Consider the following 15,912-nt stretch of genomic DNA (forward strand, 5'->3'; position numbering starts at 1 on the left):
TCCCACACCACACCTGTACTACCAGAAAATGTGGCCACCAGCCCCACACACTGGAGAGATTTACAAAACACAAGGAAGCACTAAACTGATTAACATTTCACCTGAAACACATCTTGACTGAGCACTCTACCTGGGCCTGACTTTGTACAACATCTGTCACGGTAAAACTCCACAGGCATTCAAAGCAATGGTTTTGAAAACTGACTTCCATTTTATTAAAAAGTAAAGGGAAGCAATTGCTTCTATTCGTGCCATCATTCTATAAACTAGAAAAGAAGGGAATATCCACCTAAATTCCTATACTTCTGAGGTCTTCTTTCACTTGAACTGAGGGAGACTTGTTACTAAGTCTTTAACATGTATAAACCTCTGTGTGAATTTCTCTCTCACAGTTGAAAGTAAGAAGAAGAAAAAAAGGGGAGGAAGAGAGAGAGAAAACATGGCCAGAAACAAAATGTTTTAAGGAAGAATCGTGGAAAGATTTGTGGGTCAGGGAGCCTTTTTTTGGTGGGGTGGGAGTGGGAGCTCAAATTTCCCCTAAAATAAGACAAAGGGTGCTGATACTGAGGAATAGACCAAGTGCCAAGGTCCACAGGAATAGCATGCAGGGAACATAAACTAGCGGTGCCCCAGTATTCCATCTTGACAAAGCCCTCTGGGTTCCACATAACGACCTTGTTGTACACAGTGTTCAAGCTCAGAGGAAAGCAGTGAAGTCAGAAAAATCACAGGAAAGAAGAGGGAGATGGGGCAAACTCTATAGAGTATTCACAGAGAAATCATGACCGCTTGGTTTCTATCTCTTCTGATGATCATACACATGGAACATGGTTTGAGATTTCGTATTGATGACTAATCAATGTCATAGATTTCTTATGGCACCTGTAGAAATGCTGGGTGTGAGGAGATTCATTCAAAATAATTCGGTGTGGGTCCTACTTGGAATATAGCAGAGTGTTACATTCCACCAGGCGTCCTGAATCCACACAATAACCACAACAGTAACAACAGCAGGCATGCCAAAAATGACCATTTAATGAAGACTTACTAGGTACCTGACGCTAAAGAATGAAAATTAAAAAAATCTGAGAGTCAGGTGTTGACTTCTTTGCTTCCTTGCCTTCTTTGCCTTCTTTGCTGAGTAAACTAAGACAGAAAGCTTAAATAATTTGCTTAAGGCCTGGCCAGTGTGGCTCCGTGGTTAAGCATAGACCCATGCACCAAGGGGTCACTGGTTCAGTTCCCGGTCAGGGCACATGCCTGGGTTGTGGGCCCGATCCCCAGTGAGGGGGCATGCAGGAGGCAGCCAATCGATGTTCTCTCTCATTGATGTTTCTATCTCTCTCTCCTCCTTTCCTCTCTAAAATCAATAAAGAATAAAAGAATTTAAATGATTTGCTTAAGGTCACGCCACAAGTAAAGGACAAAGCCAGGATGGAAACATGAATGACTCCAAGCCCATCTTCTCCACACAGGGACACCCACCTCATTATGCACAGACTGCCTCTGTGCAAAACTACAACGTACTACCCCCAACAGCTCACTAAATAAGACAGTTCTTTTTTACATGTAGCCTTTACAGCGTGAACTCAGAATGTATACACACAGGGGAAGTCTCATCTTCTTCATTTTAAAAATAAAGCACTGCTCTTTTCTTCAGTGTAACACTCAATGAGATCTCAAATAATTGTCACTACCAATGTTGATATGATGCCCTATGGAGTGTTTCCATGCATTTAATCCTTTGACTCAAGCACTGAAATGGTAAAGCACGTGAAACCGCCTTCATTGTTGTAGTCAAGATTGTCACTACCACCTGCTTTCCACCATTACCAGGAAGAAAATGTAACTTCCTTCATCTCTGTCCCCCTCTGCAACATTCATAGAGAGATAACCTGGCTGCTATTGCCTTTTCCAGCTTAAAAATTTAAAGCCAATAAATTCCATGCACCACCAGGTTATTCTGCTAGACTTGTCCTTCATCCGGTTCAGCTGCAGAAAGGGATAATAATCTGTCATAAAGGTAAATTCATTACCATGAGATAATATCATCATACTCCTATGGCCCATTTTCACAGCAAAGCATACTCTCTTTGTGATGTGGTAACTCGGTTCTCCAGGGAGCAGTTTACTGCTGACATAATAATAATAACAACAACAACAACTTACATTTATGGGGAAGATGCGCCTGCCTATATTTTCTGGCTCTTGACAAAGAATAGCTCCCAGTTCTACTTCAGTTGCAGTTATCACCACAAAAGGCCCTGGAAAATCTGGAGTCTTTAAAAGATGCCTGCAGATGGATCTGCTCGAGGTTCATTAAAGTTTAGCTATCACAAACAGGTGACTCAATTGCCAACTTCACTGTGCTGGGGAAACACTCCCAGTGGTATTACTTTAGAGCAACTTAATAAAAACACAAAAAGGAAACACGATCACTCTTGGGTGTTGTGAGTGATTCTTTATGGATTAAGAGCTGATTCACTTGATCATTCAATATACTTATCCAGGTGACTGATTTTCATTATGGTGGTTTTTTTTTTTTTAAATCACATTTTCTGGTGTCAGATTGCGATGTGGTTATTGAAGAATGCACAAATCCTTCCAAGCTCACGCCACCCCGCCAGAGTCCTTTCCTAAAGACACAGCTTTAGTCTAGCATGGGTAACCTATTCTCTATTAATCAACTCGGTACTTTCTGAACTCCTGCTATGTGTACAGTACTGGGTTAGATGTGGCAGACAAAGGCAAAATGAATTCTAAAAGGATGACCCTTAGAAAGACACACTAGGGCCCTGGCCGGTTTGGCTCAGCGGTTAGAGCGTCAGCCCGTAGACCAGAGCGTCCCAGATTTGGTTCCCACTAAGGGCATGTACCTCAGTTGCGGTTTGTCCCCGGCCCCGAATGGGGTCGTGTGGGTGGCAGCCATTCGATGTGTCTCTCTCACATCGATGTTTCTGTCTCTCTCTTCCTCCCTCTCTCCTTCCCGCTCTATCTGAAGATAAACACAAAAGTGTCCTTGGGTGAGAATAAAAAAAAAGAAAGACACACTAGGGTACAGACGGTCCAACACTTTGGCACAAGGTGGTTCTTCTTATACCCTAAGAGCTTGTGGACCTGGATGTGACAGGACAGGCCATGCTTTGGCAGTGCATGGATTTGCTGATCTATGGAATAACTCCTCCAGGACTCCTAGGCCAAAATGGGTGCCTGACCTGTTTGTGAGGTTGGGTAGTGCCAGTGAAGAACCTCCACAAACAAGGTGACCAGGACCCACATCATTTTGGGGTAACCCAAGAGTCAGTAATGGTAAGTGGTAAAGAAGAGGTGGGTGCGAGAAAGCATTCTAGAAACAACAGCCGAGGGAAAGGGAAATTGTACACCAAACCCTACAGTTTCTATCCAAGGACAATTCCAGGATTTGAGGGTGATAGGTAAAATGGTCAAAAAGGCAGGCAAGCAGGCAGGCAGGCAGGCAGGCAGGCAGGCAGGGAGCAGAGAAGTAAGAGAAGCAAAAAAGCTAAATAACGAGTCACCGGAAACAATCAGAAGACACTTTCTTGCTAATACAAAGGGAGTCTTCTGGAGCCAAGCTTCAGGTTTGAATCCAGCTGTACCCTTCACAGACTGAGCCTCAGAGTCTTCAACGGCTCAACCGAACTAATACTGCCTATCTGAGGACTAACGAGGACAGCAGGCCCTGAAGAGATGACAGTTGTCCTTTGCTTTCATTGAGTTGAGGAGCAGGTCTCTCAGGGTTTGGCCCTAGGATAAGCAGAGGAAGAAATCCTGGCCCTCAAATGCTTACATAGGGATTTATAAAAACTGTCTGAGCTCTCAGATCATCTGCCTAAAAGGTCTGCGTGGATATCAGATTTCATGAGTCTACGTCACAGACACTACAGTGCAGTAGAGTCTGCAAGGTCTAACTTTCAACCTCTCTGATCCTTGTCTCAGTGTTTTCTGCTGCTCCTCAAAATGGCAAAGATTGCTACAGGGTCAGCCAATGGCCATCAGTGTGTGATGAAGGCACCATAAGGTCCATCTGCCCTGATGCCTGTCAGGGCATAGCCATGAGTTATCTCAAGGTTATCTTCTGGCCTGCTAACCATTTCCCAGAACTGCTGGTTCTTCCCACCCTGACACTCTCTTTCATTCCCTCCTTTTTATGTTGCCTCCGACTCTCCATCATCTCTCTCCTCCCTGGTCTCTACCATATTTCCATTTTCCATCTGCCTTCGTTCAAAGAGGTTACTTGCTACTCACTCTCTGACACCACCCTGCAAACATTTTAACCTCCGCAGCATTTCCACTCTTCTCCCCTAACCTTACACTACGCTATTTTTGTGTACAGTGGAAATTTTGGTGAAAAAAAACCACCATGAAGTGTCAGACTTGAAAAACCCATAGAAATCTACTTAAATTTCACTGTGGTAAAAATGACAGTCACAACTAACATTTGATTCATATTCTTGCTTAACCCCTGCTGTGAGAGAAGCACTAATACGATTCCCATTTTCAGGTGAGACTGAGAGACCTGGGCAAAGCTGCAGTTATTTATTGGAGACTGTCCTTCCCCTCACTGCTGTCCTCATTCTGCATATCAGGAAGGAAGCAAAGGCAGTGCCACGTTTCAGTTTTCTTTTTCCTTATTTAATCCCCATAGATTTGAGTGTCTCAGGGAACATGTGTATGTAATAAAAACAATATTTCTTGGGACACTAGAACCTTTCACCTCTCCAATCCTACCAAGGACCAGCTTATAGACAGAGTGGCAAGAATTTGATGGTCAACTTTGGCTTCTTTCCAATGGACCATCCTCGCTGGCAAACTCGCTGCGTCTCCAAGGATCACTCCACAAAGTCCTGTGTGCCTAGGCAGATCCTTGCAGTCCTATTGGAAAAACAGCTCAACTCCAAATTCCTAATATTTTCCATCCTTTGCACAAACTTGCAGACCTTTGAAAAATAATTCATACACTTATTCAAGCTGAAGATTTAACCAAAGAAATTTTAGGTGAAGCGTAACTAACGCTTAGCATGCTTTTGCTTTAGAAGCCAACCCAAATAAACTCAAACAGAGATAATATAGCTTAATGATGTCACTGTGATCTCCTATCTGGATTACTGCAGTAGTGCCCTAATTGCTTTCTGTTCTTCTTGTCCTTGTCTCCTACAGTCTGCTCTCAGCAGTGTGAGAACCTCTCCCCTATGCTCAGACGCTGCCAGTGGCATCCATGCTACTGAGTGGGAGCCAGAGTCTTACAATGGCTGGTGGATTCCTAGTGTGATCACCTGCCACCTTGTTAGAAATGCAAACTTCTGAATTATAAACTCTAGAAGTGCCCAGCAGTGGGTGTTTTTTGTTTTTTTTTAATTTGATTGATTGATTTTAGAGAAGTACAGAAAGGGAGGAGGGATATAGAGAGAGATGCATTAATTTGTTGCTCCACATATTTATGCATTTGTTGGTTGCTTCTTGTATGTGCCCTTACTGGGGATCAAACCCACAATCTAGGCACAATGTATGTTTTAACATCCTCCAAGTGATTGTGAAGCTGCTGAAGTTTGACATTGGCTGTCCTGTAGGGGCTGCCCCTCCTCCCCAGCTCTTTATTGAGTCCTGTCCTGCTACGCTCCTCCTCACTCACTTCTTGCATCTACACTGATCTTGCCCAGATATCTGCATGTCCCACTCCCTCCCCTCCCTCCAGGTCTTGGTTCAAATGGCAGCTTCTCACTACTGGGTCTGCAGCAATCTTCTTTAAAACAAACTACCCCTGACTTCCCACTCTGCTTTCTTTCTTATTTTTTTCTCCACTTTTCACCATCTGTGTAGATTTTTCTGATTTATATTTTAATTCTGTCTCCATCAACTACAATGTAACCTCCTTGGGGGCCAGGGGTTTCAGGGGCTTTATTCACTGATGCATGCTGGGCAACTAGAAAGGTGTCTGACACAAAGGAGGTGCTCAGTAGATACCTGTTGAATGTTGAAGGAATGATTACGTTTTGCCACTTCGTACTATGCAACTTATACAATGCATTTAACCTCTGTGGGCCTCGGTTTCCTCATCAATAAAAAGAGGATTAAGTAGGATGAAAATCCCACCCAGTTCTCAGCTCATTTTAGTCACTCAATTAACAGTAGTAATTGTGATCATCAGAATAGAAAAAAACACAAAACATATTTCAGTATCATTAGAATCAAATGAAAAGTAATGGGTTGAACTTTTAAAAGCATTTGTAAAATTTGGGGAGCATCTGAGAGGGTCACAGGAGCGGGGTAAGCTAAAAATACTAAAGCTAAGCTCCCCTTTCTAGCAACAGGTTGTTGGGGAAAGGAATAATCTTCCTATGCTGAAACTGTTTTCCCAAAAGGCAGCATTTTGACGAATTAAGAACAAAGGAATTATAAACATACAATTTAATTAACCTTTAAAATCAAAATACATATTAAATAGAAAACACATTGAAAACCTAGGTTTCTTTGTGGATGTTTTTTTTCCAAAATATTGCAATAAAATGTTTGGGAACATCTAATAAAATGAATATGCAGCTGGATTTTCCTGCGCCCAAACTAATTTGTGCTGATTACAAGATAGGTCACAAGGTCTACAGGCTTTATTTTTGATGCATTCATTATAATTGTTACTATGGACGAAGACTAAACACAAAAAATAAAACATCCTGTTGGGGAATGATCTACCCAACACACACCACATGTTTTCTCTTCCATCATTAGTCTAAGGGGGATTTCCACAAAAACAAGATTCTTAGAAACTTAGCTTTCACTCATCATTGCTGCATATTCCCACTTAGTCACTGTCCTGGGACCTCCCAGTTGCTCTTTGATGAATTAAATCTGAAGTTACACACTAAAAAATAACTGCTAGAAATTAGGTATTTGGAGAACAAAACCCTAGAAATTAGGTATTTGGAGAACAAAACCCTTTCATACTGTTATGCTTAACAATATAATATCATGATACATGGCTCAACAATTTGTTGACATTACCACATTCCATATGGTTTCTACTTTTTCTGACGTTCCTATCCCGAGTACGTAGGACTAGGTGAGGGTACAGGTACCAGCCCACATCTCTCTGCACTAAATGAAGAAGGTCAATGGAAAACTCTGATCACTGCAGTTGTCAAAACACATACCTGCACACTTACCACTTTATCTCATGTGTAAATAGCCCTTTTGGTCCTAAATGCAACAGTAGTGTCTACATAATATTGTAAATGGGAAAGTTCTCTCTCAGAGGAGCGTTATGGATAGAACTGGAAGAAAAGGTCACCAGGCCAGCCGTGGCTGGACTCTGCCAACAAGCACCTTAGGAAGCAGCCTTGGCATTTGCCTTTGTAGATGACATGGCGAGGACAGAACCTACCCTGTCACTCCCCTTGAAAACCCCAACATTCTTCCCACTCAGGGAAAGAGAAAGTGCTTGCAGACAAGAATCTAATGGCATTCATTTCTATTTGGAGGAGAATTAAATCAGCATGTTCTCTTTCTCAAGACTCTGCATTCTAAATTGCATTTCTCTTTAACCAACAAGAGACATTTATAAGTAGCCACAAGGGCAAATTCCTGTTCTCCCCACACCTTATGAAGCCTCAGTTTCTACCTAGTGAGGCTAATCTGCTTGTTTACTCTGTAAACTATATGGATCCGGTCTATAAGATAATAAAACAAATCAATGGGAACTGTCTGTGGCCCAGCTTTAATCAAAAGTCTGGCTGTGAAAAACATTTAAAATCATGTGAAGACAATGAGATCTACCTGCTTCTATAGATTTTGTCAAGATCATGATGTAAATTGCTTTTATAATTTCCTGGTGGATTCGGAGCAAGTTTTTGTCATGGATCATTCAGGTTTATTTTCATTGAGTTACACATTTGCATTAGGCGCTCAGCTTCTAGTTAGTGGAAGAACTAGAACGAAGCTATCTTACCACCTCCACTACTGCATGTCCTTCAATAACACCGAATGCCACTAGGTCCTTCAGTGTCCACCTGGTGAAGTTCTTCATGAAAAAATACCAGAACCAAGTGCCAGGGAAAGATTCCTTCCCTTGAGAAACTGGTATGTATCATCTCATAGGTAATGAGAATCATATAATTAATCATGCATACATCTCTTTTTCCTTTGGCTGCTAGGAAATTCAGAACCAAATTTGTATCTCAATATTATTAACTATGTTGAATATGATAGAATCTTTGTTCAAACTTTTTTCTCTGATACCTTTCCAATTTAATTAATAGATTTCCAAATTCTCATTTTCTACTTGTTTATATTTCCCATTTTACTGTACTTATTCTTTGTAAGCCATCTGATCTTTATGAAATGGAGGTTTATATGGATACAAATTATATATATATACACAAACTATACACACACATATGTAAGCTTGGCAATTAGAATGATTACAATTTTTGTAGTATATATTTATGGGAAAGAACTGTTACATTAAACAGAATAAAATTGGTTATACTGATTATTTGTTGTAGAAAATTATTTTAACAGTATAACAAATCTTTGTGAGCTATCTACCAATATACAAAAAGACCTTAAATCACACTCTACTGGCATTTTCTATAATAATATTTTACCTAATACAAATGAGGATTTAGAGTTTTGAAATCTAATTTCTAAAGGGACTTATTCTCAAAAATATCAGACAGGTGACAATTTTTAAAAATTCAATATGCTTATTGACTCAGACTCCAGTGAAATGGGTATGGATCTGTTTCAATACCTTGTAATTATACTTAGAAGATCTGCAAGATACCCTGTGAGATAATGCACAGGAAAGTGTTCTGTAACACCCCAGGGTATAATAACAAATGTTAGCTATTATTGCTGTTGTCCATAGCATATAAAATATTATCATCAGAGCATGACTGTATTTTACTGCTGAGCATGGTAATAACTGTGGAGACAGCCCTAACAAATAAGAAAGCCACTTTTTACAAAGTCATCCTTAGTTCATGGGCATGCTGAGAGGACCGGGACTGTAGGTGGATTTCCAGAGACATTCACTGGTGGCTCTTCAAAATAAGGATATACTCAACAACTCTCTGGTATTTGACAAGTCTCTAATCTCATGAGAGTGGGACTCACCATCTATTTTTAAAATATTCTTTGTATGAAACAGAAATAAAAACTGAAGAGATGGGAAATATTCGTAGTAAAGTTATTTATTTGTCTGTTCCCTCTTTCTGGTTATTAAATGCAACCAAAGTATTCACTAATAATCTAGGAAGCGCAGAACTAAGACATTAGCCAGCTTGTGTTCCTAACTCAAAGGAGGTTACAAAACAGAGCACTGTAATACAAACACAGCTCATGAGGACAGCGTGTGTGCCTACTGCTCCACCATTTAAACTTGGAGTAGCTGCACAAACAAGTCTATCTTGAGGAAACAGGCTGGGTAATTTTCCATGTGGACTGTCTGAGATTTCACCAGCAGCCTCAGACTTACAGAAGTTTGTGTTGCCAGGCATTCGCTTTAAATTCATTATCTATAGTTCTCTCCATTAAGATTTCCCTTTAACGAGAATGCTTGTTTTAAAGGTTGTGTTCTCAGTGAAAAATTTTCTTTTTCAGAGATACAGATTAAATTTAAAAAAAAAAAAAAATTAAAGAGGCAGTGGCCCCATCTAGGAACCCATATGAAAATTCTCTTCTCCATAGCTTATGATAAACCCAGATCAAGCTCCTGAACACGTGTGTCTTTTCAAAGTTCAGAGGAGAGTTCAAAAGATCAACAAGGAAGGTGAAAAACTAATCAATGAAAAGATCAAGATGCAAAATTGCTGTGATGACAGTAAATGCTGACATTGGCTTGAGAGATCTTTAGAACCTTTGACAGGGGAGGGGAATCAGAAAAAGAAGAAAAACTGCAGCTCTTAGCACATAACTAGAGAAGACCATCTTTTCTTAGCTTCTATAAATCCACTGGAACACTCAGGAACAAGTGTCAAGCAATGAAAAAGAACTGTATTACATAATTATTTTAGAAATGCATGAAAGTGCAATTTCAGCTTCAGGTCTCAAAATTTTCAAAATACCTGTTCTACAAATCCAAGTAAGCAGTCTTTTGGAGAGATTTTTATTGCAAAGTAAATAAACAGGATCTTATTTGCAAATAAATCAACCACTCTGAACAGAGCAACTTTTTCCCCAGTATGTTGTAAGTTATCAATAACTAAAATAAAATCCAGTTCATTTAAGATGAGGCACCAAAACATCATTTAAAATTAGTAGTTTCAGTATTATTATTATTATTATTTTTGCATTTATTTTCATATAAAGTGAGAGGGAGAGAGAGAGAGAGAAACATCAACATGAGAGAGACACATCGAGTGGCTGCCACCCACAAAACCCCAACCAGGGCCGGGGACAAACTGCAACCAAGGTATATGCCCTTAGCAGGAACCGAACCCAGGCCTCTCTGGTCCATAGGATGACACTCTAACCGCTGAGCCAGACCGACCAGGGAGGTAGTTTCCATTTTTTTGAGCACTATGCATTATTTCATTTAAGACTCCTAACAGCCATTAGATAGGTACCATTATTATCTCCAATCTACAGAAAAGTAAACTGAGGCTCAGAGGGGAACAGTTACTTAACCAACATCATAGCTAGTTAATGGCTAAGCTGAGCATGACACCCAGTTTTCTGAGTTCCCAATTCAATGCCTATTCCAGCACTCTGAGTGCTTGACAGATGGAGTGGGGTTTAGACTTAAATTCTGATGACACTGAGTCCACCAACACGGGTGAAGTGACAGCATCTTTGATTTTCGTTTCAAGGGGACAAAGAAAGGTTAAAATATGAATGCCATACTTGTAGACGCTATGCCTTCCTGTAGTCCCTCATTTTACCTTGCACAAGTCATACCAGGTGATTTGGCTATTTTCCAAGCTCCCCATAAATGTTCAGACCACACAGTGCCTTTGGTGGTTATTGCATTGATTTGGAACATGCTTCTTTTTTTTTTTTTTCCTCACCCGAGGACATTTTTCGATATTTTGTTCAGATAGAGTGGGAGGGAGGGAGGAAGGGAGAGAGAGAGAGAGAGAGAAACATCGATGTGAAAGGGACACATCGAGTGGTCGCCACCCACACGACCCAACCAGGGCCGGGGACAAACTGCAACCGAGGTACGTACCCTTAGCGAGAACTGAACCCAGGTCTCTCCAGACCACAGGCCAATGCTCTAACCGCTGAGCCAAACCGGCCAGGACTGGAACATGCTTCTTCCTCTACCCTCTCCACTCTTCTCTGCTGGGTAAAATCTAACATTCCACTCCATCTCCAAAGTCTGAATCTCCTCTTCTGCATTCTCAGAGTTCTGTCTCACTCTTAGAGCACTGAACGTTTTTACCTTGTGTGAGGAGTATATACGTCTATCACCTGCAGAAAAAGGTGCATCTCTTAAAGGACTGCACCCAAAACTTCTTTGTGTCATCCATGTATTTTAAACAGAGCCCTGAACACAACATGTACTCAATAAATGTTTCATGTACAGTTAATATAGGAAACTCTGGTTCTACAATACATTTATATCAAAGAAAGGACTATTCCCAAAGGAACCAGGGAGTACTTTTGCTCACACTTTTTTTTTTTTTTAAGGATTTTTCAGACAGCCTATCGCTATTCCAAGAAGGTAATGGGGCTATTTTTCTGTTTAGGAACCAGTGGTTTAAGTAATGTAAGCTATGGATCAGTGGGCTTGCAATGATGGGGCTGATCGAAAGACAATCACACTCAGCATTGCTGAGGTTAATGGCATTGCCTCTTATAGAGGAAATATAAAAGTGGGAGATAGGGAAGAAACCAATAAAAACATTTACACACACCTTTAATGGTATGCAGAGTAGAACCCACTTAAATGAATACCAACTAATGAAAACATCTTGAAAAGAGTGTGATTTTTAGAGAAACCTTTTATCTACAGGTCCTACATTTGTAGAGCAAATCTTTTAAATGAATACAGAGTAAAAAAAAGAATGAGACAAGTAATTGTTGTGAGTCATTGTGGTTCATATAACTTTCATTAGGCCGGTGAAATGAATGAACCATTTAACAAAGGAGGTTCTTCTCCACTAATTTATGTCATATATGTCAGATTTTAAGTAGGGACCTCTTCAGAAGGTACTAATGAGCAAAAATTAAAAAAAAAAATTAAAATGGTCTTGGGAATGACTGAAACTTGCTCATTCTGCAGCACTTCTTTATGGAGATAGTCAGTGTTCTGAAAAGGGAAGGTCAAAGAATCTGGTTCAATCAGAAAAATGCACAAAATGGCAAGTGCGTCATAGCCCTCCCAATATATACTGGATGTCTTCTTTTTATGAAATTTATTGTTTTCTTTTTTTCAAATGAGCTTTGGTGTCTTGAAGACACATGTGTGTGGCGGGAAAAGATTTTGAATGAGTAGAAATGGAGGCTCAAAAGCAGAAGAGATAAAAGTTGGAATCAAAAGGTGCTCAATCTTTCCAAGACCTTCGAGATAATTTGTCAAGGGATTTAAATTTGATGCTTGCCATCTTTCAGAGCAGTGGCTTAAGAAAGAGGGCACTAATATTTCCTTGTAGGACCATGAAATGCATGTAAGAATTACTGGAAACAACTGTAACCCTACAGCTCTTACCATCTACTGAAATTTATCTATTTGCAAAAACAACATACAGGATTAGAGCCTATTTTGTGTCTGAGTTGATTGTACCAGAAAAAGAAAAGTTTACACGGAAGCCAACTAAACATGGATCTAAATGTCTTGTAGTAAAATATACCCAATGCAAATAAGAACAAATTCTGGGGATTCGGGAGTTTAAGAATGAATAAAGCTGAGTCGATTTAAGTCAAACACTGACATCCTCACATAGTCTAAAGATTCCTGCTGGAACATCACTATTGGAAATTGTGGGTTTCATTTATATATTAGTTTGAGCTACAATGTCTGAATTTTGAAAAATTATTTGTATAATGAGAAACTAAAACTTTGTAGATATTTCAAAATAAAAATCAAGTACTTTTTATTTTTTATTTATTTATTTTTTCTTTCCTTTTTTTTTTTTTTTATATCCTCACCCGAGGACATTTTTCCAATTTTTGTACTGATAGAGTGGGAGGGAGAGAGAGGGAGAGAGAGAGAGAGAAACATCGACACATTGAGTGGCTGCCACCCGCACCACCAACCAGGACCGGGGACAAACTGCAACCGAAGTACGTGCCCTTAGTGGGAACCGAACCCGAGTCTCTCCGGACTGCAGGCCAACGCTCTAACCGCTGAGCCAAACCGGCCAGGGCAAAATCAAGTACTTTTTAAAAAATTATCTTGGAAAACTTTGAATCCTGGCTTAGTTCAGAACAGAGGGAGCCAGTGGTGCCAGAGTAAACATGGAAAGAGTGCCCGTCGGTGCGCGGGCTCTGCGGGCACGGGGGTGACACTGGGGGCCAGTGGTGAAGCGTGCTGCCCATGCGAATGGAGCGCTCATCCCCACACAGCAGCTCTGTCATCATCGTCACCTGAAAATGAGCACCGCTGGGTTGAAAGAATATAAAGATGTGGAGTGTTACTCAGTGGTCTCCTAGCATTTTTCAGGGGACCAGGGATGAAAATGAAGGACTTCCTGACGGCTTGGAATTATTACAGTGTTAATTTTATGTATGGCTTGATTGCCTATAAAGTGTTCTCAGATACATGATCTCTTTACATCTTTACTAAATCCCTGTGTAGAAGACCTATTTCGCAGATGGGGAAGCCGAGGCACAGAGAGCTTCAGTACCTTTCCCAAGGTCAGTGAGGGCGGGGGGAGTCTGGGTCTGAATTTTTTGTTTTGTTTTGGTATATGCCCCTAGCGGGAGCCGAACCCAGGACTCTCTGGTCTGCAGGCCAATGCTCCAACCGCTGAGCCAAACTGGCCAGGGCTGAATGTTTTAAAAGCATTTCACAGCTAGGCAAATGACACAGTCAAGGCTCTGACCCAGGCGCCCCGTCCTTCTCACACTCATACACCTGTTAAAGCTTGAAGTAGAGGACCACACTCTTCCTTTCAGAAAGGCTTCCTCCAAAAAGAAAAGTATCAAACTCATCATTCGTTCTAATTTTACTCATGTTCTTTACCCTACAAGGCCATGAAAAAAGAAGAGTGAGCAAGACAGATAACATGTCTTATGTTTATGCTTTTCCAGAAAGTATAGTTTAATATACTTGTTAAAATCATATGAGCTGGCCTCTCTTCTCAGTCATGCACTGGCTTAAACACTAACACAGAACCTGCTTCTATTTTACTCTTGTTTTCATTTGCTCTGTAACCTCTCACAGCACAAAGGTCCTTTATGTCAAAGTCAGCTTTGCATGTAACATGCGTTTATCTCCCACTTTGATTAGTTACACCCAGCCGTGCCTCCTATAACATTTTCTATCCAAGACTGCATTTAGGAAAGCTGATGGCTGTGGGTAGATGAGGTGATGAAAAGAAAGACCATCTAAAGTGGAACCTGAAAACTGCTAGTCTCGGCCAAGTCCCAGGAGAACTTTTCCGCCCCGACTAGCAGGACACTTTGTATGCCTTATGTAAAACCATCCTGCTGTGTCTGCAGCCTGCAGGCCTCTAGGTATCCCAGGCACCTGCCACAAGCTGCAAGCTGCTCACCTGGCTATCTAAGCACTGAATACAGGAGGAGAGGTTCTGGGGACTACACGCTCTAAGCAGAGGTCCATGCACATGGACCGCGTCATCTGTAACCTTACCAACAGCAGGCTTCTCTGGGGAGCTCATGCCGCATGCACACTATACCAGACAACAGGGGCATCGTAAGGCACGAGACAGGCATTCAGTTCTACATCTACAACAGATATTGATCAGCACACACTACCTAGCAGTCCTGTGTTAAGGAGGAAATGGTGAGTGAAACAAGACAAACAGTCCTTGCCTTCATGGAGCTTACAATCCACTTTGTAATAACACTGGACTTTGCAGACATTATTTAGCAGCGGTTCTCAACCTGTGGGTCGTGAGCCCTTTGGGGTTGAACAACCCTTTCACAGGGGTCACCTAAAACATAATAGTAGCAAAATTACAGTTATGAAGTAGCAACGAAAATAATATTATGGTTGGGGGGTCACAACACGAGGAACTGTATTAAAGGGTCATGGCATTAGGAAGGTTGAGAACCACTGATTTAGAGAATCACACAAATCAATGTAACATTAAAACTGTGATCATTTGACTCAAAATTCTAAACAAATGACTTTCAAATAAACTGTACAACTTGTTGGAAAATTAAGAGAATGATTTTAGTAGGCTTTGAAGAAACATTTTGATTTCAGTTTATTTTTGGGGAGAAGCCACAAGACTAAGAAAAGCAGAGGAATGATACAGTAGAAAGAACGCTGGACACGGGACTGTGTGTTGAGGGTCAAGTTCGACCACTAATGCATGTGTTCTTTGAGGCCCCTTGCTCGACTTCTCTAGGCTTTAGCAGTCCTGGAATTAATGCCTGGAACAGTGTCTGGCACACAGCAGAGATTTCTACATAGATGTTGGTTGAACAAGTAAATGTAACATGAAGACTTACAGTGAATATTTCTGCAGTTCACAAAAAACATTAAGAAGTTGGAATAAAAGTAACATATATCCATATAACATGCAGAGACACCAAACGAAACTTTTCTAGTAAACAGTGGCCAAGAGGCTAGTTTTATATTGTCAACTCAACAAATGGACTTTTTCTGATTCCAACCCAGCACGGCTAGTACCTTGGCTAGCAAATTCACTGGTGCCAGGCTAAGCCTTTTCTTCAATATTTACAGAAAACAATGCAATTTCAGTTTTAGTTTTGAGCACATCATATTTTCACGGCTTGGAAATGTCATTCACAGAGAAAGGA

General features: G+C 40.8%; 1 protein-coding gene across 12 annotated transcripts in view; it reads right to left on the reverse strand.

Moving 5' to 3' along the window:
• NFIA (nuclear factor I A) overlaps positions 1-15,912 on the reverse strand; it is a 355,490-nt gene that overhangs the window by 139,647 nt on the left and 199,931 nt on the right. The window contains exon 5 of one of the 12 annotated variants that reach the window (XM_036255158.1): positions 11,210-11,427. The exons of 10 other annotated variants lie outside the window; for them this stretch is intronic. In XM_036255158.1, the coding sequence (XP_036111051.1) occupies positions 11,231-11,427 (197 nt within the window). In that variant the 3' untranslated portion in view covers positions 11,210-11,230. Of the gene's footprint in view, positions 1-11,209; positions 11,428-15,912 lie in introns of those variants that run through there. One more of the 12 variants, XM_036255161.1, reaches the window with a different exon arrangement.

Source organism: Molossus molossus, unplaced genomic scaffold (assembly GCF_014108415.1).
Source record: "Molossus molossus isolate mMolMol1 unplaced genomic scaffold, mMolMol1.p scaffold_m16_p_12, whole genome shotgun sequence".
NCBI lineage: Eukaryota > Metazoa > Chordata > Mammalia > Chiroptera > Molossidae > Molossus > Molossus molossus.